The 26,306-nt window shown below is 59.7% G+C and overlaps 11 protein-coding genes and 1 non-coding gene across 12 annotated transcripts; 9 read left to right on the forward strand and 3 right to left on the reverse strand.

The window, feature by feature from the left end:
* Positions 1 to 326: 326 nt before the first annotated feature.
* Positions 327 to 445, forward strand: EHS24_009392. The gene has a single exon. It is a non-coding gene; the product is annotated as a tRNA-Gln (tRNA).
* A 770-nt stretch (positions 446 to 1,215) lies between these two features.
* Positions 1,216 to 1,762, forward strand: EHS24_009393 (uncharacterized protein; the record flags this gene model as incomplete). The annotated part of the gene is made up of 2 exons (XM_028624678.1): positions 1,216 to 1,403; positions 1,450 to 1,762. The coding sequence occupies 2 exons, from the start codon at positions 1,216 to 1,218 to the stop codon at positions 1,760 to 1,762; spliced, it is 501 nt and encodes a 166-aa protein (XP_028474846.1).
* Positions 1,763 to 2,715: 953 nt separating this feature from the next.
* Positions 2,716 to 4,390, forward strand: EHS24_009394 (uncharacterized protein; the record flags this gene model as incomplete). Its single annotated transcript, XM_028624679.1, has 4 exons — positions 2,716 to 2,913; positions 2,988 to 3,625; positions 3,680 to 4,101; positions 4,149 to 4,390. 4 exons carry the CDS (start codon positions 2,716 to 2,718, stop codon positions 4,388 to 4,390), a joined length of 1,500 nt encoding a protein of 499 aa, XP_028474847.1.
* A 1,181-nt stretch (positions 4,391 to 5,571) lies between these two features.
* On the forward strand, positions 5,572 to 6,640 carry EHS24_009395 (uncharacterized protein; the record flags this gene model as incomplete). Its single annotated transcript, XM_028624680.1, has 2 exons — positions 5,572 to 5,690; positions 5,743 to 6,640. The coding sequence occupies 2 exons, from the start codon at positions 5,572 to 5,574 to the stop codon at positions 6,638 to 6,640; spliced, it is 1,017 nt and encodes a 338-aa protein (XP_028474848.1).
* A 168-nt stretch (positions 6,641 to 6,808) lies between these two features.
* Positions 6,809 to 7,057, forward strand: EHS24_009396 (uncharacterized protein; the record flags this gene model as incomplete). The annotated part of the gene is made up of 1 exon (XM_028624681.1): positions 6,809 to 7,057. One exon carries the CDS (start codon positions 6,809 to 6,811, stop codon positions 7,055 to 7,057), a length of 249 nt encoding a protein of 82 aa, XP_028474849.1.
* A 44-nt stretch (positions 7,058 to 7,101) lies between these two features.
* EHS24_009397 (uncharacterized protein) lies at positions 7,102 to 8,227 on the reverse strand (the record flags this gene model as incomplete). Its single annotated transcript, XM_028624682.1, has 3 exons — positions 7,102 to 7,840; positions 7,891 to 8,059; positions 8,122 to 8,227. 3 exons carry the CDS (start codon positions 8,225 to 8,227, stop codon positions 7,102 to 7,104), a joined length of 1,014 nt encoding a protein of 337 aa, XP_028474850.1.
* A 289-nt stretch (positions 8,228 to 8,516) lies between these two features.
* Positions 8,517 to 12,213, reverse strand: SPO11_7 (endodeoxyribonuclease; the record flags this gene model as incomplete). Its single annotated transcript, XM_028624683.1, has 11 exons — positions 8,517 to 8,902; positions 8,952 to 9,209; positions 9,273 to 9,916; positions 9,955 to 10,257; positions 10,307 to 10,381; positions 11,511 to 11,554; positions 11,590 to 11,644; positions 11,774 to 11,901; positions 11,952 to 12,023; positions 12,060 to 12,137; positions 12,175 to 12,213. The coding sequence occupies 11 exons, from the start codon at positions 12,211 to 12,213 to the stop codon at positions 8,517 to 8,519; spliced, it is 2,082 nt and encodes a 693-aa protein (XP_028474851.1).
* Positions 12,214 to 13,143: 930 nt separating this feature from the next.
* On the forward strand, positions 13,144 to 13,523 carry EHS24_009399 (uncharacterized protein; the record flags this gene model as incomplete). Its single annotated transcript, XM_028624684.1, has 2 exons — positions 13,144 to 13,297; positions 13,336 to 13,523. 2 exons carry the CDS (start codon positions 13,144 to 13,146, stop codon positions 13,521 to 13,523), a joined length of 342 nt encoding a protein of 113 aa, XP_028474852.1.
* A 359-nt stretch (positions 13,524 to 13,882) lies between these two features.
* On the reverse strand, positions 13,883 to 18,831 carry EHS24_009400 (uncharacterized protein; the record flags this gene model as incomplete). The annotated part of the gene is made up of 5 exons (XM_028624685.1): positions 13,883 to 17,779; positions 17,821 to 17,949; positions 17,989 to 18,093; positions 18,130 to 18,394; positions 18,449 to 18,831. The coding sequence occupies 5 exons, from the start codon at positions 18,829 to 18,831 to the stop codon at positions 13,883 to 13,885; spliced, it is 4,779 nt and encodes a 1,592-aa protein (XP_028474853.1).
* A 1,470-nt stretch (positions 18,832 to 20,301) lies between these two features.
* Positions 20,302 to 21,606, forward strand: EHS24_009401 (uncharacterized protein; the record flags this gene model as incomplete). The annotated part of the gene is made up of 5 exons (XM_028624686.1): positions 20,302 to 20,407; positions 20,520 to 20,576; positions 20,611 to 21,088; positions 21,133 to 21,289; positions 21,334 to 21,606. 5 exons carry the CDS (start codon positions 20,302 to 20,304, stop codon positions 21,604 to 21,606), a joined length of 1,071 nt encoding a protein of 356 aa, XP_028474854.1.
* A 440-nt stretch (positions 21,607 to 22,046) lies between these two features.
* WSP1 (Wiskott-Aldrich syndrome protein 1) lies at positions 22,047 to 23,897 on the forward strand (the record flags this gene model as incomplete). Its single annotated transcript, XM_028624687.1, has 7 exons — positions 22,047 to 22,177; positions 22,236 to 22,323; positions 22,442 to 22,531; positions 22,598 to 22,682; positions 22,732 to 22,835; positions 22,883 to 23,068; positions 23,838 to 23,897. The coding sequence occupies 7 exons, from the start codon at positions 22,047 to 22,049 to the stop codon at positions 23,895 to 23,897; spliced, it is 744 nt and encodes a 247-aa protein (XP_028474855.1).
* A 443-nt stretch (positions 23,898 to 24,340) lies between these two features.
* On the forward strand, positions 24,341 to 26,292 carry EHS24_009403 (uncharacterized protein; the record flags this gene model as incomplete). The annotated part of the gene is made up of 3 exons (XM_028624688.1): positions 24,341 to 24,372; positions 24,415 to 24,901; positions 24,967 to 26,292. 3 exons carry the CDS (start codon positions 24,341 to 24,343, stop codon positions 26,290 to 26,292), a joined length of 1,845 nt encoding a protein of 614 aa, XP_028474856.1.
* Positions 26,293 to 26,306: the final 14 nt, after the last annotated feature.

Genomic DNA, 26,306 nt, shown 5'->3' on the forward strand with positions numbered 1-26,306 from the left:
ATCGGCGGTGTGGTCGGTTTTCGACAATTCGAAGCCCCCTGGCCCGCCTTGCCCATGGGTACAGTCTCTTCCGTGGAAGTAGATCGCACTAACACCAAGTTGCGCCGGGCCAGCTCGGATGGGTGAAGCTTCTGGACCAAGAGGAGCAGCCGTGTCGGCGTTTTCCGCAGGAACCTCGGGCCGCCCCGCCCACCTCCTCACCTTCCTCGGGCCCTCCCTTCCACTTCTACACGCCTCTGCGAGCCCTGTCCGACCATCTGCTGGTCACGCAACACCTCTCCGAGGTCTACAGGTCGCAAACCATAGCGGGAAACCATGCACAAGCCGGTCTGATCGTATAACGGTTAGTACACAAGATTCTGATCCAGTGCCGACAGCTCCTCCTCGAGCTCGTCGATCCACTCGAATCGTTCTTGTAATCTGGGTTCGATTCCCAGTCGGACCTTCTCTACAGCTTCCCTGTGATCTCTCAGAGGTCGCAGCGCTTCCCTTTTGGACCGTGGACGGGAGGAGGGGTTGAGGTGGTCAGAACGAGGTAGATGGCTTTAGTCTCCGGCCCGCGTGGCACGTCCAACCTCCATTGGAATGCAGTTTTGCATTGGGGTAGCCAGGTCACTGTTCTGACATTTCATCCAGAGCTCGCACGCACCGTCAATCCATGCCTATTGATTCGGCCCATACAGTCGCCTGTCATTGTTGGTGTATTGTTGTGAGTTCTTTGCAGCCACGATTCCATCGGCGGAGCATTTTGGAGGATTGAAGTGGGGTTGTGATGGGAAGCGTTGGTAGCACTGAGTACAGTACTTACAGTTACCGGCGGTGCAGCTACCGACCACACGCCGCACGGTATACCCGGCATGAAGAGTGCCTTGGTCAACAGCATGACGACGTGAAGCGTAAGCCGTCCATCTGGAGATGTCGGCGACACGAGCTGGCTCCTTGGCAGGAACAACGGTATCCACGGTTCGAGCAGCGCAAACAGGAACCAAAGCGTTACCAGAACAGCGTTGGCGGACAGCACGACTCATCAGCTGTGTATAGCGATGCAATTTTGCCCACTGCCAGCTGGTGTCACATTGCCTCGTCCACAGTGGTGAAAGAGCTGCACTCTAGCATCCGATTTGGCATAAAGCACGACGGTCGGCGACCACAGTCCACAACTACATCAATTCAACAAACTCTACAGTACCACCAACAAGCTACCTCCTTCACACAATGCTTACCAAGCTCTTCGCCCTCACCAGCGTCCTTGCTGCCCTTGCCGCTGCCGCTCCGCTTGCTCCTGGTGAGAGCTACATCGGCAAGTTCATCCCCCTGTACAGCGGTGCCACACCGCCGGACACGCCGCGCATGTGCATGGCGGTCTCGGAGAACAACGTCCAGAACGAGCTTCCTGTTGTAATGTAAGCATCCACTATCGGTTCTCTTTCCAGCTGACAACATCCACAGCGCCGAATGCGACCAGTCCAAGAAGCAGCAGTGGCAGTTCCAGGGTTTCAGCGGCAACCTATTTGCCGTGGGGTTCGAGAAGCACTGCCTGGACGCTGGCGACAGCCCGTCGGACGGGTCCAAGCTCCAGCTGCGCGAGTGCGCTCTCATCCCCCAGCAGACCTGGACGCCCAATGGTGAGAGCACGTTCAAGCTCAGCGAGACCGACCTCTGCATCGACCTCACCGACGGTAACGTGGCGGACGGCACGCAGCTCCAGGTCTGGACTTGTGACTACCGAAATGTCAACCAGCAGTGGAGGACTCCGTCGTAGGGGGTATCACCTGTGACTGCCGTAAATAGAGTAGAATCGATGGCCGTGGTATGAACAGCATCTATATGGCAACAGGGAGCAGCTTTGCTTTCGGCCGCGGACGTCGAATGGTTCCACCCGGTTGCGTTGAATGAAAGATTGCCAGCGCTGGGCCGTTGGCCACACTCGCCACAGACCAACCGATCGGCCCTTCAAATGCCATCAAAACAGCCAAATAGATAAACCAATGCTTAACCGTGTCGCTCCCGACAAGAGCAGTTTCTGGAGTATGACCGTGGTCAGCCGAGCAAATGTCAGTTGTCCCCCGTTAGGCGGGGTTTGCCGTCACTCACTCGGCACGTCCGCCAGGGTCCACAAACGGACGCTCCAGAGTCCTATCTGCGCCGGAATGACTGGTATCTTTCCATCCCCACAAACACATCCTTGCTGGCACGCGACTCACACATCGGCGTGATATCGTTGATAGCATGACGGCAAACACCCCGCGTTGCTGAGAGAACCGGTCGCCTGTTGCCACCGACATTGCCGCCGGGGTTGCCCGTTGAGCGATAAGACACGGCGTGAAGCCACAGGGCAAGGAGCTTTTCCGTCGTCGGCAAGCTTGCCGGCGCGTCCAAACTCGCCGGCGAGGTGAGCTCGCCGACGAAGGGGATGAGAGGGGTGGACGACGCCGCGTAACCTGGACGCCTCCCAATGTGAGGATCCCACCCTGTTCCCGACCGACACACCCCGCGAGGCGTCAAGGCGTCCATCACTCGACGCGAGGTTGTATAAGTCGCACCATGGGCGACACGGGGCCCACATCCAGCTCCTAGCTCCTAGGATTTTGTCGTCTCCTACCCCATACTTTGTCGCCCGTGACCAACTGGACCCATCACATATCACAACCTCGCCAACCCACAAGTCGCGCGATGACGACGGCCATTGAGACAAATCCTCCAACCGACATCAAGATGTCGCTCTCCAACGACGACCCCGAGTCGGGCTCGCGCGACATGGTCGCTGCCCCCAAGTCTCAGCGCTCTGGGTTCTACCGCTGGTACGCTAGCGCATGGACGCAGACGATCATCGTGTCGTTTTGCTGTTTCTGTCTGCCAGGCATGTACAATGCCATCTCGGGCATGGGTGGTTCCGGTCAGCTTGACCCCACTGTGAGTGCCCATCAGTCTCCATTAGAAATGGCGATCGATCCATCAACGATGGCCGTGGCTGACGTTATCAACAGGTTGGTGCCAACGCATCAGTCGCCCTCCTCTCAGTCGGTGCTGCTACAGGTCTCCTCGTCGCGCAGCCCGTCTTTGACATCTTCGGTATCCGCACCATCATCCTGGGCGGCTGGACTTATGCGCTTTACACCGGCTCCCTTCTCTGCTACAACCACACCCACAACGGCGCCTTTGTCATTGCGTCGGGTGCGATCCTGGGTCTCGGCGCCTCCTTCCTCTGGGTCTGCCAGGGTGCCATCATGCTGTCATACCCGCTCCCCAACAAGAAGGGTCTCTCCATCATGGTCTTCTGGATCATCTTCAACTTTGGCGGTATGATTGGCTCGTTCATCTCGCTCGGCCTCAACTACAACCGTATCAAGGCTGGCACCGTCAACGACGGCACGTACGTTGCCTTCATGGTCATCATGATCATTGGTTGGGTCCTCTGCTTCTTCCTCCTCCCCTCCGAGAAGGTCATCCGCTCCAACGGCACCCACGTCGTCCCCATCCGTCACTCGGACGAGGAGCCCATGCACTGGTGGCAGAACTTCACCCAGACCGCCAAGCGCGAGTTCTTCCACATGCTCAAGCTCAAGGACGAGCCTCGTATTCTCTTCCTCCTGCCCCTCTGCTTTGCCGCCAACTGGTTCTACAGGTGAGTTTTTGCCACCGTTGATAGCCCACACAAACTCACGCTTACGAAACCCAGCTACCAGCAGAACATTGTCAACGGCAAGTCGTTCACCCTCCGCGCGCGTTCCCTCAACTCGGCCCTCTACTGGGGTGCCCAGATGTTCGGCGGTGCCGCCATCGGTCTGATCTGTGACATGCCATGGTTCACCCGTCCCCGCCGCGCGCTTTGCGCGTGGGCCTTTGTCTTTGTCATGGGCAACGTCATCATGGGCGGTGGTCTCGCGTACGAGAACTGGTTCGAGGCTCAGGACAAGCTCAACTTTATCGACTTTTCCGACGGCAAGCTCTACGTCGGCCCCGCTTTCTTGTACATCTTCTACGGTATGCTCGATGCCTTCTGGCAGGGCTTTGCCTACTGGATGCTGGGCGCGCTCTGCAACACCCCCAAGGAGGCTGCGCGCTTTGTCGGTGTCTACAAGTCCATGCAGTGTGTCGGTGGTGAGTTCAACTGACTTCGGCGAAGACACAGCTGACATATACTTCAGGTGCCGTCGCCTACCGCCTCACCGCCAACCACCTCGCTGCTCGCAAGCAGTTCATTTCCAACTGGGTCATCATCGTCGCTGCCCTCATCTGCGCGCTTCCCGCCGTCTTCATGATCACCGAGCCGACCGATATGGAGAAGCGCGGAGAGTTTGTCAGCGACGAAGACGACAGCCCCGGTGCCAAGAACAAGATCGCCCACCAGCACATGCACGAGAAGGACGTTCCTACGATGCAGCACTAGAGTGTGTGTGTGTGTGTGTGTGTGTCTGGGGAAACATCTTGCAGAAGCGGTAACGAGTACGAGTGAGGGGAGAGTATTGGGAAGTAATTCGCAGCGCCAGATGGGCTGGTTAATCGTGGTACACATATCGTAGCCAAAGAATGATGCATTGTGTCTGCTCTGTTATTGTCGTCGCCACTATGCAATAGGCAAGCTGAAGAACTGGATACGTCGACAAGGGCTGCACCTGTCGAGAATGGAACAGGAGGGAAGAAGCTATTGGCAAGAGCAGTTCCACCGCCTTGGTGCATGGCAGACAGCAAGACCGGGTACCAGTCTTGGTGTACACATGGCACACACGCCTCCCTTTCTGTCACCTGTTCACTGACCGGTACGACCCATGTGCTCGATGCCAAGATTCCACTGGCCACTGGCCACTGGGGGGTTATCAAAGGCGGGCCGAGTCCACCGAGAATAGACGACGGCGTACGGCTGGTTGCAGTACCTCACACCCAGCGGCTACCTATGCGGCGGGGCTGCCAGCGCTGTTGGCACCCACTGCCGTCCTCTGCTCAGATACCGCGATGTTCCCACACTTGCCGATAACGAGGTGACCTCCAAGACTCCCCGAGCCATCAGAGACGATAGCAACAGCCCGCTGCTCTCGCCGAGACACACACTCGCCGAGCAAAGCATCCACGCCGTGTCGGCAATCGTGTTCCCGATGGCAAACCAAGATCCCGAGCTGTTGTGACTGGTGGTAAGCTCGCCGACCTTGTCGGCTTGTGACTGCCCACCTTGTTCTGGAGATCACCTGCACCCAAGACCTCGTGCTCACATGTCGAGCTGCGCAAGCTGCACAATTGCCACAAGCTGACATACGCCACCGATCCACCGAAGCGCGGACACTGGGTTCAGTCAGGACCTTGAAAGTGCCATTCCTGCAGGTAGGGAGAGGGCCGAGAGGGTGGACGCTCAAGCAATCGCCGCATTAGTCGGCCAGTTTACCGACACGCGTTCCACAGCTGTTGCCGTTGCAACAATAGCGTTGGTGGGGCTCAGTTACCTCGCCACTCGGCTTCTCACACTGCACAGACTGCGCTGTGCCTAGGACGGCCACCAAGAAACCAAAATCAACCGTGAACAACTGGACAGGCCCATCAACTCTACGACCTCCACACTCAACTCGACGAATCCATCCAATGTCGCATTACCTCTGCATTGATGGCGGGGGCACCAAGACGAGCGCGACTGTCGCCTATGTCGCATCCAGTAGCACTGTCCCAATCATTGCTCGCGGAGAGGCAGGACCATCGAACCTGTGGGTGCCGCTGAGCGACTGTCCAGGTCACAGCGACTGACGTCTCTACCAGGACGTTTGGACTCGACGTGTGTCTCACGGCAACAAAGGAAGCAGTCTCGAACGCGCTCGCGGCGTTGGCCCAGAAGGACTCGCACGCAGCGCTCTCCTGGCCTCCATCAGCTGCGGGCGACTCTGGCTTCACAGCCGTGTGGGCCGGGTACGCTGGCTGCGCGCGTCCACCCGACCACGCGCTGCTGTTCCCGCACCTCGAACCCCTGCTCGGCCCCCATCTCCGACTCACAGGCGACGCAGAGCTCCTCGTCGCTCCCCTTGCTGGACGCAGTGTCGACGCGTGCGTCACGTTGATCTGCGGCACGGGATCACTCGGGCTTCTCTGGCGCAAGGACGCCGACGGCGAGCGCGCGCAACAAGTGGCCCGCAGCGGCGGGTGGGGTCCACTGCTCGGCGACGAAGGCAGCGGATGGAGTCTGGGCAAGGCGGCTGTCAAGAGCGTCTTGACCTTTTCGGCCAACAACCGCCCATTACGCTCCTGGCACAGCGCCGTGTTGCTACACTTTGGCCTCGCGGTTGACCAGGCCAACCGCCTGATCACAGCGTGTGCTGGGTTGGACAACACGCTGGCGCCGTCCTTGGCCGATTCGGAGCGCAAACGCAGGATTGCGGCGTGTACCCGCATTGCAGTCGACGCTGCACGGGCAGGGGACGGCGAGGCCCTTCGCATCGTGCGCAAAGTTGCCTCCGAGGTCGTGGATACCCTCGAGCCGCTGGTGGCCGCCCTTGGAGACGAGAAGGCACTTCTCGTGGTGGCAGGTGGGCTGGGACAGGTGGATGTGTTCTGGCATGAGGTTGAACGCGGGATGCAGGCAAGGGGGTGGACATGGGACGAGGTCGTGAAACTTGCTGATCCTGGAATGAGCGGGTTGATGTCCTTGGTCCCAACGCAGTAGACGGCATACAATGCATCCCTCAGCAGAACTTTTGACGTCTGGTCACTGATGGCAGCTGGCCGGCCACTCATTGTTCTTGGTCGCTGATAAAGTGATGGCTGCTCGACAGCACCAGACCCTTATGTCTGTGACGACCACCCTCTTCTCACACCACACACACCCCGCGTCATGGCAGTACCAGAACCCAGCAACGGCTCATCCAACACGGTCCCACTATCGAGTCCAACCCCTAACTCCAGTCCCGATACTGCAAGCGACGTTGAAGCCATCAAACGCGCAGCCGAGCTGCTACGAGTGATGAACGCCCAGACAAAGGCGGAAAACGACGTGGTCCGGCTCGCAAACGCCCAGATGCGCGCCGCATTAGCCAAGTATGACAGCCAGAAGCAGAAAGGCAGCCAGGGAGGTCGTACATAGTACAATGCAACGTGCTTGAGAGAACCGTTTATGAAAAGTCTAAACTAGAGGTGTCCGTTTGTTCCGTTTGTGACCACCCCATTAGGTGCTGATCGGGTGGCGAGGGCGGTCTTGAGCAGGCCGTCGGCAGCGTCGAGGCGGCGAGTGGCCTCGTCGGGCGTACACCGCCACCTGGCAGCGACCATGGAGCGCTTGACGCTGCCTCCACACGCGTCCATGAGATCGTCGATGGCGAGGTCGTCGGCAAGGTCAATGTCGAGCGTGGCGCCCTGGTCCACAATGGGCTGCAGGACGGACCGGAAGATGAGCCGGGCGCGGTTGATAAGCTTGATGTTGGACCGCTTGACGTCGACCATGAGGTTGCCGTACGTCTTGCCAATCTTGAGCTGGACACCAGTGGAGATCATGTTGAGAATCATCTTTTGGGCTGTACCGCTCTTCATGCGCGTCGAACCCGTCACCACCTCGGGCCCAACGGGACACTCGACGACCAGCTCGGCGACACCCTGCATGGCGCTGGGGCTCACACAGCAGATACCAGCAGTGAAGCAGCCCAAGTTGCGCGCATAGTCGATACCACCCAGGGCGTACGGTGTCCTTCCCGACGCTGCGAGCCCAATGACCGTGTCGAGGTGAGGTGAGAGTGGAGGATCCAGTGCCGCGAGGTCGGCTGCGCCTTGCTCGGGGCTGTCCTCGGCTCCCTCCACGGCAAACTGGATAGCCCGCTGGCCGCCCGCAATGAGCCCGATCCACTCTCCATATGGTGACGAGAATGTTGGTGGGCTGCAAGGTTAGCTAGTACACCATACAGGGCCTTAGCTGAACAGACTCACATCTCGGAAGCGTCGAGGATGCCGAGACGTCCGGACGTGCCGGCGCCCATGTAGACAACACGCCCACCGCGGCGCACCTTGGGTGCAATCTCGTCGATGATGCGCGCAATGGTGGGCACGCACTTGGCCACGGCCAGCGCGACCGTCTGGTCCTGCTGGTTGATCATGTCTGCGGGCGGGGGTCAGCAAGAAGAACGCCGAGGTGTGCCCCACGCCGAGAGCTTGACGTACAGCACATGTCCGCGGTGGACGCGACGTCGATCTCGCTAGTCTTGTCGTTGCGGCATTCGGTTTGCAGTGTACTCAAGTCGATGTACGGGACCATGGTGACAGTCATGGCGAACACAACATGAACGAAACGTGAACCTGCAAGACACACAATTCCTATGTAAGGTTGCTGTCACTTGTCAGTTTGCCGCTCGCTTGCGGTCCATCACGCCGACCCGCTTCGGCTTTTTACCCGATGAAGGCCCCGCCGGCTCACTCGCCGACCACTTTATCAGCCGCGAGCGTCGGTATTCTCGGCCAACCTCCACACCAACACCGACGGGGCCGTGGGTGGGGCCGCAACATGGGTGGAATCCTTGCACAAGACTGCATACAACTGCCAAACACTAGAGTGACGACTACAACGACCCATTGCGGCCCATCCGGCCAACACCCGAATTCCAGCCGGACAGCTGCCGGGGCCAGGGCACCTCACCACCGCTGCCCTGTTCGGGGACCATGTGGGGGGGAGGGGGAGGGGCTGGGGGAGCGGGGACAAGGACCTCGCCCTGGGGCAGACCCAGCATGCCACTGAGGTCACTCCAGAACGAATCACTTCCAGTGTAGGCCATGGCCATGTCAATGTCTGGGATTGGGGTGAAGACCATGGGCAGCTGAACTGCCGAGCGGGGCCCTTGTTGGGCTTGGCAGCGTTCTACGAGCCGCTGCAGAAGCTTGGACCCAGACGTGTGCAGCATGTTGGACACACTGACAAACAGGTCGTGCGCACGGCGAACCAGGGGTTCTGCAAAATGTCAGCCAACGCCACTGCCAAGGCATCCGAGGAAGCCCACCTTCAGGAGACACAGCCAGGGCTGCTATCAGCGCAGAGTGGAGGAAGAGCTTGGGCCACATGTGCAGCGAGTCGGCCCATTTGCCGACGACCAGGTTCAGCAGATCGCGGGCGGACGCTTCGTACTGCTGCGTATCTGGCTGAGGTCCTTGATTCAGGTATGCGTCGATCACGAACAAGGCGACGTGATAGTAGAGCCCAACCAGGTTGATCAGGAAGTCTCGGTCACTCCCTGTGGGAAGTTTCACAGCGTCTGCGTCTGGGGTGATGGTGTGAGCATTGACTGACACAGCAAGGGGTTGGGTGGCTGGGAGAAACCCACTCTGAATTTCGTACTGCCACTTGGGGCACCAGCGATCAAGGTCTGTCCGACAGACGCGGAGGACGTGAACCTCGGCATACGTCAAGGGGGCGAGCACGGGCTGGTTATAGAGTGCGAGCATGACTAGACTCCGTGGAGTCGTGAGGGCACGGTTGACGACACCGAGCGAGTCGAAAAGCTCGTTGAGAGCCATAAGGAAAACGTGGGACGTTGTGCGGTCCGGTACACCTCGTGGTGGGCAATCGGGCACGATGGGCGTGGAGAGGTGTAGAATGCCGTGCGAGATTGTTGTTAGCTCGAGAAAGTCCCACACGCGTCTGTCGCGAAACGAATTTTGCCCTCCAGTCGCAGTCTCGACGAACGCGCCGTATGCAAGGCCCGCAGTCATCTCGTCAGCCTTCCACCACCACGTCCGCGCAATGCCTAGGCCGACAACGTCGTCCCAGGTCTTGGGAACGGTGATGTACAGCAGGCGGATGAGTGCCCGCTGGAAGAGCTCCTCCCACCGCTCGACCGGGGTTGCCAGGTGGCCTGTGAAGCGTTTGGCGGATGCGGTGACGACGGCGGAGAAGAGGAGAGGGGAAGGGGTGGCAAGTTCGGTACTGGCAGTAAAGCCGTGGTAGATGGCAAGGCTGTCGTAGAAGCTGCCGTAAGCGCCTGCCTTGTGCACCTGAAAACTCACTGTTCCCACAGAACTGTCGCGTCCTCAATGGCGACATCCAGGTTCGTGGGGTGCTGCAGCTCGGCAAGAGCAGGACGTAGAATGTCTCGCAGGCCGTGCAAGTGCTGAGGAAGCGGATGGGGCCGCGAGTCGAGTTGTGACCCGGGAGTAGTGGTCGTCTGATGCGATGGTGGGCCCGCTGGCGCTGTTACGCTGCGGCCGCCACCACCATCGCCCAGCTGGCGGACGAGGTCTGCGTTCGCGGCCTTGACAGTTGCAATCTCATCTGTAAGGCTCTGGAGACGAAACTCGACAGATTGTTGCCTTGGATGGTTAGCTGCATACCTTTTATCCTGAGGGCATGAGGGCTCACCATCGAAGGTCATCGGCGAGGATGGCAGCGTTAGCACGGGGACGAACGATACACTCGACGCCGTCATCGCGACACCTAGGCATCAGCTACTGCTCCGTTTTGATGAGACTTACCGGGTACACGTGCGGTTGGGAGTGCCATCACACTACACAAACCCAGTCAGCGGTGCGGACAGACGAGAAGGGAGAGATTGTGCTCCAACTTGCCTTGAGCTTTTGTCTTCGGCAGTGCAAGCATGCACTGGTGCGTTTCGGCTTTGACGCCGACGCGTGAGACCCGTCCCCGTGTCCGCCTTCGATGGGAGACGTGGAGGAGCGCGGCATGGCTGGCCGTGGCTGGATACAAGGTGGATGGTTGGACGATGGATCAGTTGACAAGTGAGAGTTGCAGCCGGCAATCGGAAATAACCCGGAAACTGGCCCGTGTGTACAGTGCGGGGGGCTCCGCAGTTGGCAATGTTCACAAAAGTTCAAGTCTTGTGACCGTCATGTTCAGCCCGTATGCATGTTCTGGAGGTGCCAAGTGGTTGGCCGGGTGCACAGAATCAACCACGTTTAAGGCAAGAGGTGCTGCTCAAGCATGTGTGGTTGTGGTGGTGATCCGTGGGATTGGTGGGATCGGCGGCGTCTCGGGCCGAGACGATGGGATGGGACAGAGGCAGGTTCACCAGTCAAGTAGGTCGAGCACGATGCCCCAGTTGCGACCAATTGAGTGAGAGGAAGGGAGTGGGGCTTATCGTGGTTGCTGTGAAGAGTGGGGTCGATTGCAACATGACCTTGACTTTTGTTTGATCCATTTGATTTCGTCGGAACATGAGCGGCTCAAGGACTGGGAGTGGCGCCATCATACCGAGGTGAAACGAGACACCACAGGCGTGAGGCAGACTCGTTCAGCATCAGCTCAACATAAAGCTCCCTATCCTCTGAAACGCGGCATACATATCATGATCCACATGGTACGCGTATGGCGAGCGACGCGCCCCTCTACAACTCTCTCTCCGTCTCTCTCGCAACACGCCTAATGCCACCGTCCACGTCCCCCCACTTCACGAGACTCGACGGGCGGCGACAATCATGTCCCGGACATGGGTCATGAACATGGTGTCGTCGCCATCCGGGGCCAAGTGGGGGCAGCTCCCTGGGCAAACATGTAGGCTGCCTTGGTCCTGAAGCAAGATCAGAACCATTACTTGGTGTAGACTCACTGCCAGTCGTCCAGGAGCTCGTAGTTGTTGAGGAGGTTGTCAAGCTGATGGGTCAGACCAGTGAGAAGGGGGAACGTACGATGGCAACCTCTCTGTCGGTAAGGGGCCTGAACAGAGCGGGGTCAATAACCATCCTAGAAAGGTTAGCCTTGAACACCTTCAGTCATCCTCACGCATGGCAAGTGGTCGGTCGGAGGCCGAGGTACCCCAAACGCAAGCATGCCTCCGTGTCGGCTGAATATCTGCTCCTCCTCGACCCATACTTGTATGTGACCAGGATTTGCAGGCCATGCGGGTCTGGGTCGACCAGTCCGAGGACCGGAGCTGCGGGATAGGTCGCAGCTAGCTTGCTGAGCAGCCTCGTTGTCAGACCGTCTCCTTGGCCTTTGCCCTACGACGTGGGGTCAGTAGGGTCCTCTAGTTCTCATGACAAGTGCGTACGGTGAGAAACACGCCTCGTCCGAGCGTCGGGTCTGCAAGAATACGCGTACTGATGATCCTTTGAAGCACGGACTGCTGTCAGTAAGGACTTCACTCTCAGCCATTCACGTCCTTCTCCACCATCACAATGTAGTCCACCCCACCCTCGAATGAAACCACGTCATCAACACATGGTACAAGGAGGTCCTGGAATGGTCAGTAGTCGTCGCTTCGTATAGCTCACAATTAAGGGGAGGAAACGAAGCTTGGTCCCATCAAACATCACAGCAGTCAAGCTGGTTGCCGCGACGCGGCCCTCATCACCCGTGTCCGTGTGCGTTGCAGCAGTGGGTAGGAGGATCAAGGATTAGCTAATTAGCTAAAGAGTCGCCCCCAGGATATTAGCTAAGAGTCCACCGTGTCGTTGTGTGCCTGGTTATCGTACCGCCGACGTTCTTGATTTCTTTCTCAGACTCTCACCATTTCAACCACAAACACTATGCCCAAAACCCCAAGTCATAACCGCAGGGGCAAGCCGACCACTGCTTGTGTCCCATGCCACAAAAGAAAGAGACGTTGCGACCGTGTAAGCTCATACCGTCAACAGCGTCGCTGACGATAGGGCTCACCCTGTTCAGCGTGTCTCTCAAATAAGATACCGTGTTCGTACACTGGAGTCGAGTCAGAACCCCCAACTAGCTCTGCCGTCAGCATCCATGGACCTACCGGCGGCCATTTCGAGGGCAGTAGTCACCCAGCGGAGAGCGGCGCGGACTCGTCGACGGTCGGCCCCAACGCCAACGCCGGACCGAGCTCGTCCAACCGTAACCACGACGAGAACCACCAGCGGAGCTCAGGCCATGCCAGGGCCTGGTCGCGCGCAGTTGAGTATGACAATGTACCGCGTCAGCGTGCGCGTTCTCCGACCCATGAGCGCCGCTACGTAGCGTTAGGCTCGCCACCGCCCAGCATCGCCCAACTCCTCCAGTTGAACGCAGCTCCCGTGGTCGAGACCACGTCGATACCCAACGAGTCCAAGACCTGGAGGCTGCCGAAGGCCTCGTTTCCGCAGGCCAAACAGCAGGTAAGTACTGCCAGTATGTTGCACTGAGAACTGAATTACTAGGTACTAATAGCTCAAGATTCAATGTCCGAGCGTCTGTTTACCTGGGAGACGCTGGCAGGACAGTCGTCAGCAAGCCGGAAGAAAGACATGTCGCCCCCCAAGGCTGCCGAGGTCCCCAGGCCTGGCGTGGCCGCGGGCCGCCCCATCGACCATCCAACCATGAAGAAGGACGAAGCTTCCATCGAGTCGGTCGAGCCTGCGGCACCTGTATCAGAAGGTGATACCGCCACGGACATCAACAGTGCGTCGGAGAAGAAAAACGTATGCTGACTTCCACAGACACCGACGCTCAGCGTCAGCAAACGCGCGCTCGCGACCCTCTTGCAGACAGGATCGACAATTTGACTGCCCAGCTCGAGGAGGAAAAGTTCATGTCGAGGGAGCGCATTAAAGATCTCGACGCCGAAGTCGTGAAACGGGAGCGCGAAATAAACGATCTTGAGGTGAGAGTGCGCATTGTGTTTTGAAGCTGCCCAAAAAAATATCCCGCCGGCTGGCGGGGCCGGCGGGATATTCGTATTGTGTTTTTGAACCCCTTTGGAAACGCACTAGCCATATCCCGCCGGGCCGCTGGCGGCGGGATTCACGTATATTGTGTTTTGACATGCACGTGTTGATGGTGTAGATTGATAGTTGACTTGGTGCATGTCGTGGCCACGCAACAGTTTTACAGCTCACCGTGGAAGGTGGAAGGCCATGGCACACGTTGTGTGGCGCCCCCTGCGCAACGCAAACCGGGGGGGATCTGCACCAGTCCGCATACACATACATGTGTTACATGGGACGAACATGACGCCTATCTACAACTGTTCACATATACAACCTCCTACGCCGCAGTAGGCCTACTGCCACTGCCACTACTGTTCCTGCCGGGCGTCCACGACTCTTCAATTCTGGGCGTGGGCGTACGCGACGGCACGTACATCACACTGGTCGACGCGTGGGCCTGGTCCAGACGCTCGAGTATCTCCGTCTTGACCTTCACCCCGCTGCCGCCGCTGCGGCTGCTGGTGCGGCTACCCGGAGCACTGCCGTTGGCCGCGCGCGCGCGCGTCTCGCGCTCCACCCAGGCTTCGGGCCCACTTCCAAACGACTTGAGGATGGACACTTCGCGGCGGAGGGAGGCGACTTGGCCCTGCAGCTCGGCGATGTGCTTGGCGTCCTGCGATGTTTGGGTGCCGAAATTGTCTTGTATCTGCTTGACGCGCGAGTTTAACGACTCGAGAGCGGTGGTCTTGGTTGTGAGCTCGTCGGTCTTCTTCTGGAGCTCTGCACGGAGGACGCGGACTTGCGTTTGGTCGGCGGTGGGGACAGGAGGAGATCCCATGGGTATGGATCCACCTTGTGCCGTCGAACCCGTGCCGGAAGAGGTTGAAGGGACCAGACCACGCACATTCTCGCGGTTGGCGTTGAGAATGTGGTTCGTGTTGACCGCATCGCGCAGCTTGTCCTTGAGCTCGTGCACCTCGGTTTGGAGGTCCTTTTTATCCCATTTGGCATCGCTTAGGTCACGGCGCAGCGAATCCACCTCGTCGGAGAGCTTGGCCTTGGCGGCTTGGGCGTCGCGCAGCATACCTTGCGACTGGGTGTACCTGCCCTCGCTGATGGCCAGCTTCCCCTCGACGTTGCGCAACTTGATCGTCTCGCCATTGCGCAACAACTTTTCCAGTTCCCGCGACAGCTTGACGATCTGCGAACGCAAGTCGTCCTCGACGCTGCGGTTACGGTCCTCGAGGTCCTGGACGGCTTGCAAGTGACGGGCCTTGAGTGCGCGAACCTCGCCTTCCAGCTGGGCAATCTTGTTCGTGTCACTCGACCCACGATCCTGGAGCTGCGTGATTGTGCCCGCGGTCGCCTTGGCCGTCGCCTCGGCCTGCTTCTTGATGCTGGCAAGCTCAGTCTCGAACTTGACGCGTTCTTGTTGACTGGGAAGCTCGCTCATTTGCTTCTTGAGACTGTCCATCTCGAGGCGCGCCTTGGCGCGTTCTTGCTCAATGTCCTGCTCGTGCTGGAGCTTGATGTTAGCGAGCTGGAGGTTCAACTCGCGGACACGTGTCATACGCGATGCGAGCGTGTCGGAATTCAGCTGCGCGACCGTGGCCTCCAGCTCCGTAATGCGGGTTTTAGCGGCATGGAGTACGAGTTGCTTGGAAATCTTTTCCTCCTGCAACTCGGCATGCATGGGGTCGAGCTGCGAGCGGGAGGCCGTGTCGTCCGTGACGAGGAGATCGCGCGACACTTCACTGCCATCTTCCGACTCGCGCGAACCGGGAGACTCCATCGGGACACTTGACTCTGCAGGTTTAGGCAGTCCAGGGGACCGCAGCCGGCGCTCCTCGCACAGGTTCTTGATCGTCTCCTTGAGTCTGACAATTCTCTTGTCATCCGCCTCCTGTCGCAGAGTAGCAGCCTTGAGTGCTTCACGAGAAATCTGGTCGTCTGTGGCTTTGCGCTCCATCAAACCGCTGATGGCGTTGTCGCGGAGGTTGAGCTCATCCTTGAGGGTTTGCTCTTGGCGCCGGGCAGCGTTGCGTTCACGCACACATTCGTCCAGGTCCCTCTTCAGAACTGTTTCTCGGCTCTCGATCGCATTGCACTCTTGAAGGAGGCTGCGAATGTCATTCTCGAGGTCGTCCACTTGGCCCTGAGCGAATTGATGACCCAGCGTGGCGTCGTTCAACTGTTCCTCGAGGCTGGCGACAGCGTCGCGGAGCTTGGACTCGGTGATAACGGCAGCATCAAGCTCGTCGTTGTTCTTGGCGAGATCGAGCTGGATGTGGTTAAGCTGGGTATTGGCGAGGCCGAGGGCGAATTTGGTTTCTGAAAGCTCTCCCATGGCGTCCCTACACGCTGATTCGGTCAAGCCTAGCCTGTCCTTGGCGACCTGGAGCGAGCGCTCAAGCTCCGTGATGCGGTTTGTGGAAGTGGCTTTGAACGCTGTGAGCTCGTCGATGAGCGTCGACTCCTTGGTAGCCGTCGTGTATGGACGGTTGCTGTCGAGGTTCGGGCCAGTCATCTTCTGTAACGACGCCACGTTCGCCTTCAAATGAGCAATCTCGTCGTTGGCGGCACGGATGGCAAGGGCCGACGACGACTCGCTCCGCGCCAGCATCTGCTGGCTGGCAGACTCCTTCTGTTGAGCGGCAGCCAGGTCCTTCTCCATCTGGTCGAGCTTCTTGAGCGAGAAGAGCGCCTCTTGCTTCTTGACGGCACCAGCTAGCGAATTGAGAGCGCTTTCCAGCTCGGCAAGGTCGCTTGGAGACAAGGTCTCCATGATAGCAGCGCAGTGAAAGCGAAGAGGGTCTTCTGGGGTGGTAGATGACGTACCCACAGATGGCTCCAGACTGGCGACGCGGGCTAGCTCCTCAAAGGCGACGCCGAGAGCCGCTTGTCCGCCACCGACAATGAGCGCGATCAAATCGTCAAACCCGTCAAACCTCGCGCGCAGGTGGCCCATACTGTTCTGAGAAGACACCTTGTTGTTGGCGAGGGCAAGGCGTAGCTCTTTGACCTCTGGCGTGCATTGCGCCAGTTCTGCCGTGAGCTCGGCCACTCGGTCGTTGCACTCGGACAGCTTCTGTTTGAGGTCGCCGACCTGGCCCTCGAGCATGAAGTTTTCCGACTTGAGGGGGCGCACTTGTTTCGCCGTCTCCTGAGACTCGTTGAACCACTTTTGGAGCGTCTCGTTGCTTTGCTTCAGACCAGCATTCTCGGCTAGAACGTTGTCGGCTTGCGTGACGGTGCGCTCGGCCTTGACCTTTTGGACCTCGAGGGCGGCCACCCTGGCGAGAAGAGCGGACCTTTCCTTTTCCCACGCTTGGGCCTTGTCAGCGTCCGTGGTAGTGGAAGTACCTCGGTCGCAGAAAGTCGCTTTTGTTGGTACTGAGGGTGCGGGTTCCTCATGCTCGATATCGTCGCTATCGGATCCACCTCGCAGCTGCATGTTCGCTGCTTCGAGGACCTCGTTGCGCGTCCCAAGGTGCGAGTTCAGGCGACGAAGACGGACAGTCTCTCGAAGGAGCCGTTCGGGGTCAAGGGGGCGGTCGGGGATGGGCACCAAGGGGTAGGCAGGAGGTGATGTGCCATCATCGTCGGGGGAAGAGGCAGGCTCGTCAAACTCGGGAGGGATCCACTTGAACAATGACGTCTCGGCGGACGCCACCTTAATGGTCAAGAGTTCGACCTGGTCCCACAGGTTCTTATGGTCTTGCTCCATGTGGTCTCTGTGGCGCTCACATTCGGCGAGAGCCTTGTCCATCTGCTGTATAATTTCGGTCTCGGTCATGTTGTGTGCGCGGGCCGACTGGTGGATCTGAGCTGGAGTAAGAAGCTCGTGGTCGGGTAGGCTGTTACATGAGGCGCACGGTGTCGTTGGGGACGACGCCGTCGGAGGCGTGTCTCCAGTCTCAGAAACAATGTCCAGTTCGAGGTGGGGCACAAGGGGGAAGGCATGGTCCATCTTCGTTGACGAGGAGGAACCAGTAGACACTGCTGAGGCTGGGTCGGGGTGCTGGTGTTCAACATGTTTGGGCTCGGGCCTCTCGTCGGACTCGTCAACTTCCGGGGAAACAATCCGGCGTGACTTCTTGGAGGGGGGCGTAGGTGCCGAGGAAGGCCCGGCAGGCTCGGTGTCCTTGGACTCGGATTCGACAGTCTCCGCCGACATAATCTTCTTGCGCGATATCCTGCGCGGTGCCCGACGACGTTTGGAGGGAGAAGCATTCTGCGAGGTTAATCAATAGTCCAGATCGTGGCACAACTCACCTCTGCCGTGGCCTGGTCGTCTGCAGACGGCCCAGGCAAAGCCTCCACCTCATCCGTCTCAGTGACAGTGTTCACAGCGGACAAGGACTTGCGTGAAGCCGAACGACGACGTTTGAGTGCAGAAGGGTTCTGAAAGTCAGTCTGGGCAAACGGTTCTCCGAAGCTTACCGCTTGAGGACGTGTGTCGTTCTCGGTTGCCACTTCTTTGTGTGGGACTTCTGATGGCAACGACTCGGGTACAGTAGAGTGACGACGTTTAGGAGTCGAGAGAGTCTTGTATTAGCACAGTAGTGGTGGCACACAACGTACGACTTTGGGGAGCTCGGGTTCCCCAACCTGCACACTCGAGCGACTCTTGCGGGGTGCGGTGAACGTAACCTTCTTGGAGACCTTGTCCCAGACCAAGGCGATGCCTTTATGGGAGCACTTGTCGCCACCGGCCTTCGCAATGCACCCACGGCATGCAGGTCGAACGTAGACCACACTGCCGTCGTCTGCAGTCTCCTTCTGGAAGGGGGCGATGTAGCAATGGCTTCGCGTGGCGCGACACTGGCCACAAGGGCTGATTGCGCGGCTGTTGAGGAGGAGGGTTAGAGACCGACATATCAGCAGCAAGCAGAATGCATACTAGTTATTACCGGTGCGGGAGTAGACCGTAGCAGAAAGGATGTGGTCAAGGGCCTCATCACTGCCGTTTGGGTCGTTCATAGGGGTATCGATCGCCTTGCGCGGGTTGATGGTGAGTCGGAGCCTCTTGGGAGAGTAGACGGTGGTGGTGGTGGTGGTGGTGGGTGTGGAGGATGAGGATGCGGTGGGAGGAGGAGGGGGATGGTGCGAATGAGGAACGTGAGAGCGTGGGGCGTGTGTGTACCCGTTGGACTGGGTTGCGGGCGATCTCTTGGTTGGGGCTCGGGAAGTTGCTGGGCCTTTGTCAATGTCGGCACTGGCATTGATGGCAGCGACAGGCGACGGGCCGTGAGGCAGAGGAATGCGCAAGGTAATGGTAGGCATGGCCACGGTATGTGTGTGCCGCAGGCGCAACTTGACGCTGGGCCAAGTTGCACGCAGGCTGTTGTTGAGTGAGGTGGATGGTTGAAAAGAGAACAGAAAGTGGTTGCCTGATAGTTGATAGATACACCCCACCCACACGGCCTCTCTCGCTGTCTCTCGGGTAACTGCAGCAGCTGCAGCTCGGGAGTGGCGCACCAGAGCGTGCCTGCGTTTTACAAGCCGCGCAACAAAACGGGGGCAGCGAGACCGTGCACAGGGAGAGGGAGAACAAGGGGCCACAATGCAAGGCGGCCAATGTCAAGTCGCTCACGGCTCACATGCTTAGAGGCTGGCCTAGGCTGGGGGGACGCGGCACATATCGGCCTCTTAATACGGGCTTACAAGCTCCCGGTAGGCTGGTATACCGGTATTAGCCAGGCGGCGGTCTCTGATTACACAACACTCCCCCTGCCATATGACGCGTCTTCAGGCCATATGACGCTCCAAAATGGTCACGTGCGCTGGGCCCCGCCCCCTAGGTCGGACTCTCTTGATCTCTTTCAGTCCCTCTCTGATCTCTGGCCTCTGGCCTCTGGCCTCTGGAAGCTGACCGTAGAGCAGGACGTGGACAAGTTGATGGGTCAGACCGGGTGATAACTGAGGGAGCACCATGACCAGTCTCCTCTTCGTTGAGTGGTTTAAACAACGTGGGGGTCCATGGCCTGGGAGCTGGGACACATTCTCTCACCCTCACATGTGGCTAGCGGTGGACAGAGTCCCAGCCACTGCAGCTGACAACATGCGGCAGGTTGTCCGTATCCCAAAGATGTGCTGCTCTAGTGCGGCGGCAGATGCCACGACCGGTGGCACTGATCACTGAGAAACACACAACTCTGCCCCGCCAGGTGCGGCGGCCCAAAGTATTGCGTTTCTCAGCGATCAGCGAACTCACGAGATACGCAACACTTTGGCCCGACGCCCTGTCGGAGCAAAGTGTTGTGTTTCTCAGAAAGCGGGGGCTTTTTTGGGTGGCGGCGAGGTAAAACACAACACTTTGGCCCGCCGCCCTGTCGGAGCAAAGTATTGTGTGTTTCTCAGAAAGCGGGGGCTTTTTTGGGTGGCGGCGAGGTAAAACACAACACTTTGGCCCGCCAGCCCGTCGGAGCAAAGTGTTGTGTTTCCCAACATAACCAGTATTTTGTAAATGGTCTCCCCAAAATAAATACGTATTCAAATTGGTTTATATTTTTCAATACGCAGGATTGGGCGGGACGTTAAACATTAAACATTTCTCCAAGCCCCCGCACGTGCACGGCCTGCGGGATCAAAACCCCAATCCCGCTTTTGCGGGCCCCAACACACCCGCCCACCAACTCACACACACACTGTGCACACTCCACGACAGGTTACATAAGCTGCCCTTTCTCCCCTCCACTCCATCCCACTGCTGCATTCACAACAACAAACCCCAGCATCCACCAAGCTTCACCCATGAACTCGCCCCCGTCATCCCTCGCGTCCCTCCTCGCGTACCCCTCGGGGCAGCAGGAGGCACAGCAGCCTACCACCGAAGAGGATGGCGCCGTCCTCATGACCTGTAAGTAAACACACACACACACACCACGTGTTGTTGCGATGCGTCTGCGCGTCTGTCTCATGACTGCTGTGGCCATCCATCCAACACAGAGTGTTCCCCTACTGACAGCCAGATTTGCAGCACAGCGGGTACGAGCAGGCCGCACAGGATGCTGCCGCTAGCTCTTCCAGTAGGTTGCTGTATCCGTTGCCCACTGACAATAGACCGCTACGCGCTTAACGGCTCGTACGGACGCGCCTTGGCTCCCCGTCACGCCGAGGAGGCGGCCGTCGCAACCGAGTTCAAGGACCCCGTGGCCCCGACCGAGCCCGCTCCCGGATCCCCCATTGACGCGTCTGTCTCGATCCCTCCCGCCCTCAGCTCTGTAGCCCTCCCTCCTATCGACCCTCAGAACCTCGCTCCTCTGGCCAGCCTTCCTGCCGTCGAGCCCTTCACCAGCCCCGTCGCTGTGACCGGCGACCGCGGTGAGATGGGCGGAAAGCGCCGCAAGCAAGCCCAGGACCGTGCTGGATGGAAGGAGATGGCCGAGGAGGACGAGAAGCGTCGCCAGGAAGCCGAGGCTAGCAACTTTGTCGGCTTTGACGCCACTGCCGAGGCCGTCGCGAGTGTCGTGACCGCTGTCGACGGCACGGTCCCCGAGGGCGACGACAACGACAAGCGTTCGAAGCGTGCCAAGCTTTCGTGAGTTGAAGAAACAAGGGTATTTGCTGTGCTAATGCTCTCAGCAAGGAGTCGCGTGCCGAGCAGAACCGCAAGGCCCAGCAAGTGTTCCGTCGCAAGCGTGAAGAGAAGATCAAGACTCTGGAACAGGACGCCCACGCCCTGTCCGCCGTTCGCAACCGCCTGGCTGTTGCCGAGCAGCGTCTGGCCGACCTCGCAATGGTGGGTTGCGTCTCTGTCAGTTCCCTTTGACTGACCCGAAACAGGAATACGAGGCCAAGACCATTGAGGCTGCTGCACTTGGCAGCGCCCTCACCGCCATTGCCACGGGTGCCGCCACCTCTGTTCTGCGCCCCGACGGCGGCCTTGTGCTCAACGAGGCCGAGTACGAGGCCCGCGACAAGGAGGCCATTGGTGCTGCGGATGGACGTCTTGCCGTGGCTCTTGAGGGTCACACCAAGGCGAGCCGCGAGTTGGCCAAGGTCAACCGTGCTCGCCGCGAGGAGACCAGGAGTCAGCAGCAGCCCCAGCACGAGTAGGTTGGCAGTGTGTTGCCGTCAGGAGCCAAAGGTGTCTAAAGTGTCCATATGAGGACGTAGTTACTGTAGATAGTCGTCGAACATTGTATATGTAGAGTAGCTTGATTCAGGCAGGGCCAGAAGAGAGCAAGTGGAACAGTGTGAGAGGTGCGTCACATACCACCCCCCCCCCCCGCGTCATATGATGCGGCGGTTTCCAGAAAGAGACATTAGGATTGCTACATAAGGTTGCTTTCAAATGGAATTGGCTTTTCTATTAGCTCTCCATTAGAAACGGGCCATTGACGTCAGGGGAGATCGGCCTGTCTCTCGTTTGCCCCTTTGGCGGTCCGAGGCGGTGTGTGCAACGCATCGACGTCGTTCTCCCGTCACACCCTCATCCTAATCCTCCACCCATCCCATCATCCACAACCCCCCCTCCCCGCTCTCAGACTCTCATCATGGCGGGCTCCACCCTCCTCTCGGCCGACGACAAGGCCAAGGTGAAGAAGGCCATCCCAACCTCGTCATCCTCCAACAAGATCATCACGGCCGCAGTGGCCCGCGTGTACACTGCCAGGCCCAACTCGGGGTGGGTGTGCCAGTTCACCTTTTTGTTTTCTTGCCTCGCCACTGACACTCCTCATTAGATGGAACTACTCTGGCGCAACCGGCGCACTCGTCTTCGTCGCAGACAAGAACAGGGGCGGACTGTGGTTCCGCGTCGTAGACCTCACTGTGCGTGTCCCACGGCCCTCGCAAGTCGTCGGCTTCGGGTCATGCTGCGCCCCGTCCTCCCGAACCTCCGCTCGCCTCTTCCCCGTCGCCGTACTCATGCTAACGTTCTCCTTCGCAGTCCCACAACGGTGTCATCTGGGAGCACGAGCTGCCGAACGAGATCGAGTACAACCAGGACAAACCCTTCTTCCACTCATGGGCCGGTGACGTAGGTTTCCTCCCAGTCTTTGAGCGACAGGCAACGGCGGTGCGCGAAGCTGACAACAAATACCAGGATGCACAGGTTGCGTTTGTGTTCCCGTCCGAGGGCGAGGCGCTTGACTTTTATAAAAAGGTGGCCAACAGGTCCAAGTATGCGAGTGCGTGTCAGCTGGGTTTTGAGTGAAACGCTTCAGCTGACGTCTCCAGCCAAAGCCAAGGAGAAGGACAATGGCGGCAGCGACAAGAAGGAGAAGCAGAGTCTCGGCAAGCGTATCAAGGGCAGGATCGACAAGGCCATGATCTCGGGCCCGGTGAGTCTCTCAGCTAGTCCAAGCCAGTGCTCAGCTGACTCCCCCAGTCTTCCTTCCGTCACGTCGCGCACATGGGCTACGACACGAAGGAGGGCTTCTCGTCGAGCGGCGTGGACAAGACTTGGCAGGTGCTCCTCGAGCAGCTGAGCATGAAGGGCGTGTCGGAGAAGGAGATCAAGAAGAATGAGGCGTTCATCAAGGACTATGTCGAGAAGCAGGGCGGAATCGAGAACGTAAGCTGCACGTCCAGTTGCCGAGCTAACAGGCAGGCTGCTGTTGCCCCGAAGCGTGGACCACCGCCGGCGCCGACGTCTCGCCGCAAGGCCGCACCCACTCCCCCGCCATCGCGTCACACGGCCGCACCTGTATCGCCAGTCGTCCCCCCTCCTCCGCCCGCTCGCGCTCCCCCTCCTGCTGCGTCCTCGTCGTCCATCCCGCCCCCGCCACCTCCTCCACCCCCTCCTCCCGGACGCACCAGCGCTCCTCCGAGGGCGCCGCCGTCGGCACCGGCTCGGGCCCCACCCGTGTCTCCAGCTGCTGCTGCACCACCCCCTCCTCCCCCTCCCCCTCCCCCGCCTCCTCCGGGACGTACGAGCGCACCTCAGGCCCCTCCACCACCACCACCGTACGTACACGGGTCGCATGTTGATGACAGCGCTGACCTCATCCTGCAGTCCTCCCCCCGGGCGCACGAACGCGCCTCCCCCACCACCCCCTCCCCCCATGCCCTCCTCCGCGCCTTCGGCACCCCCTCCCCCTCCGCCTCCCCCCGCAGCAGCACCAGCCGCGCCGGCCGGCGGCGACAACCGTTCGGCGCTCCTGGCCTCCATCCAGGGCCAGGGCGTGCACAAGCTCCGCAAAGTCGACGACAGCGACAAGCGCGTGTCCCCACTCGCGGGCGGCGCGGCGGGCGCAGTTGTCGGGGGCGGCGCGGCCGTGGCAGTCGAGGAGAGCAGCGGTGGCGGCGACCTGGCCAGCTCGCTTGCCATGGCGCTCGCGCAGCGCAAGCAGGACCTCGGCGACAGCGATGAGGAGGAGGAGAGTGATGGTGAATGGGACTAGTTGGAGGTGTGTCGGTGAAGATTTGGATGAGAGATTGGAGACAGGAAGCTGGATTGCAGATGATGAGGTAGTGTATACGTTGCGTTGTGTGACAGGTGCATGCATGGACGTGCTGTTTGGCAACAGCGTTGAGCGGCCGAGAGCGGGTCGCTTTTCCAGACGACCAACTGAAGTGTGAAGCGTCCGCGTTGCCGTTCGACCCAGAGGGCGTTACGTGCGTTCTTGTATGCAACAGGTCCACTTACCAAGGGTGCACCGAGTAGTAGTTGTTGAATGCCTATGCTGGAGACGTATTGATGCAAAAAGACAGTTGGTTGTTGAATCCCCGCCAGTACGCCACTCACTGCCTCGGTTCTGTGTGACGACATTTCACCACGACCACCCTGGACACGAAACCCAGACACGACTTGTTGTTGCAACAACCATCTCCTCCACACCCCACCATGGATCATCTCCCACCATTATCACTTGAACTGTAGGTGTGGCCTCCTGCAACGCATGCTCACCCACATCCCAGGCAACACTTGACGCCGCGCCTGATCGTCCCGGGCGTCGCGGCGCCGTCGGCCACGCTCGCCGTGCCGGCCACGCCGTCGCCCATCCCCCCGCTCCCCAACTCGCTCACCTTGTCCCCGACCAGTAACTACCCGGGCCCCTTCGGCAACGCGAGCCTGGGCGAGCATCTCCGCGCGGGTGTGCGCCTGGTGAATACCTCCCAGACACCCGTACGCGGCGCCAAGATGATGGTCGAGGTGCAGTCCCCGCAGGGACGTCACCGGCTCGGCGAGGTGATACACGGCGCTGCCGAGAGGGAGGCCGGCACCGAGCCCAGTCACGCAGAGAGTAAAGCCTGGGACGACCTGCCGGCCCTGGAGCCCGGAGAGGGAGTCGAGGTGGCGGGCTCGCATGAGATTGCCGAGATGGGCCAGCACATCTTCATCTGCAGCGTGGCCTGGGAGACGACAGAGGGGAGGAGGACGTTCCAGCGTTTCCTCAAGTTCACAGTGAGCTATATAGCCGCTTGGTAGCGAAAGCTCACACACAGGTAAACGCGCCGCTTGCGATCAAGACGCGCGTGCACACCCCGACGCACCCCAATGCGTCGCACACTCACCGCCGGGGCGACGTCTACCTCGAGGTGCTGATGCAGAATGTATCGCCCAGCGCGATGCTGTTTGAGAGCGTCGTCCTCAACCCCGTCCCCGGTCTGGTGGCTCGCAGTATTGGCGTGGGAGAAGCCGCAGCGGCGGGCGTGGTGGATCTCGCAGACGACGAGTCGTCCAACGACCCACCCTCGCTCTTGCCGTCGGACACTAGCCAGCGGCTATTCGTCCTATCGCCTACGGACGATGGCAGCTACGTGCCCGTCTCACCGCCCACGGACGCCGCGGAAGTAGCTGCTCTGGAGACGACCAACTCGCTGCCCCTCTCGGCGTTCCCTCCAAACTATGCGACGGGTACGGTCCTCCCTCTGGGCCGACTGGACATTGCCTGGGTCGCAGGACAGTATCGCGAGCGCGGCAGATTCCAGACCAGCATGCTAAACCGTCGAACCCCTGCAGCCCCCATTGCCCCGCTCAGCCGCCCCGGTACACCTGTAAGGCAGGTTATCGGTGCTGGCGCACTACCGGGTTCGGCGCGTAACTCGCTCCTCAGGCCCCTCCCGGCGTGGGACTTTGACTTGACGGTCGACAGCCTGCGGTCCGTCGCGGCCGAAGACGAGTTTACCGCCAAGCTCTCCATCGCTGTCCGCTCCAACCCCGTGACAGACGAGAGTGCCAGCCCACCACCTCCCCTGCAGCTTGGTATCCAGCTTCTCTCGCCGGCCTCAATCTCACCCCCGTCAGTCCCTTCGTTCCATGTCCGCCCGCCCAGTCGCGTCGGCACGCCGACTCGTCCGGCCTCTCCTGCACCCGTGGCGCGTTCGCCCGCCCCCTCAAGGCCAATGACACCGGTCAGCGCACAGTTGAGGCACGCGGCAGTGTCCAACATTGCGTCTCCATCCCTGTCCCCCACTCCCGTCTCGTCATTCACCCCGCCGCCACCTCCGCCCGCTACTGCCTTCCCGCCTGCGCCGGTCGGCGGGATCACGACCAAGCGCGGTGCACACCTGCCGCCAACAGGCAAGGTCGTCGCGCTGGGCGCGTCCCTCGTCGCTCCCTCGCCCGCCGAGTGGGTCCTCACTCGCGAGCGTGCCGGAACGACATATGCCGCCGAGGCCCCCGGCACGACTGTGCATCGTCGTTGGGAGGCGCGGTACGAGATTGACGTAAAGTTCCTGGCACTCAATGAAGGCCTGGCAGAGCTGGGTGGGTGCAGGGTGCTCCTCATGGACGAGGGGATGACCGGTAAGGAATGGGACAGCCTGGGTGATGTCTGGGTTGTCGACGAGTAGAAGTACAACAGCAA

This window comes from Apiotrichum porosum (genome assembly GCF_003942205.1).
Source record: "Apiotrichum porosum strain DSM 27194 chromosome Unknown scaffold_9, whole genome shotgun sequence".
In the NCBI taxonomy this organism is placed as follows: Eukaryota; Fungi; Basidiomycota; class Tremellomycetes; order Trichosporonales; family Trichosporonaceae; genus Apiotrichum; species Apiotrichum porosum.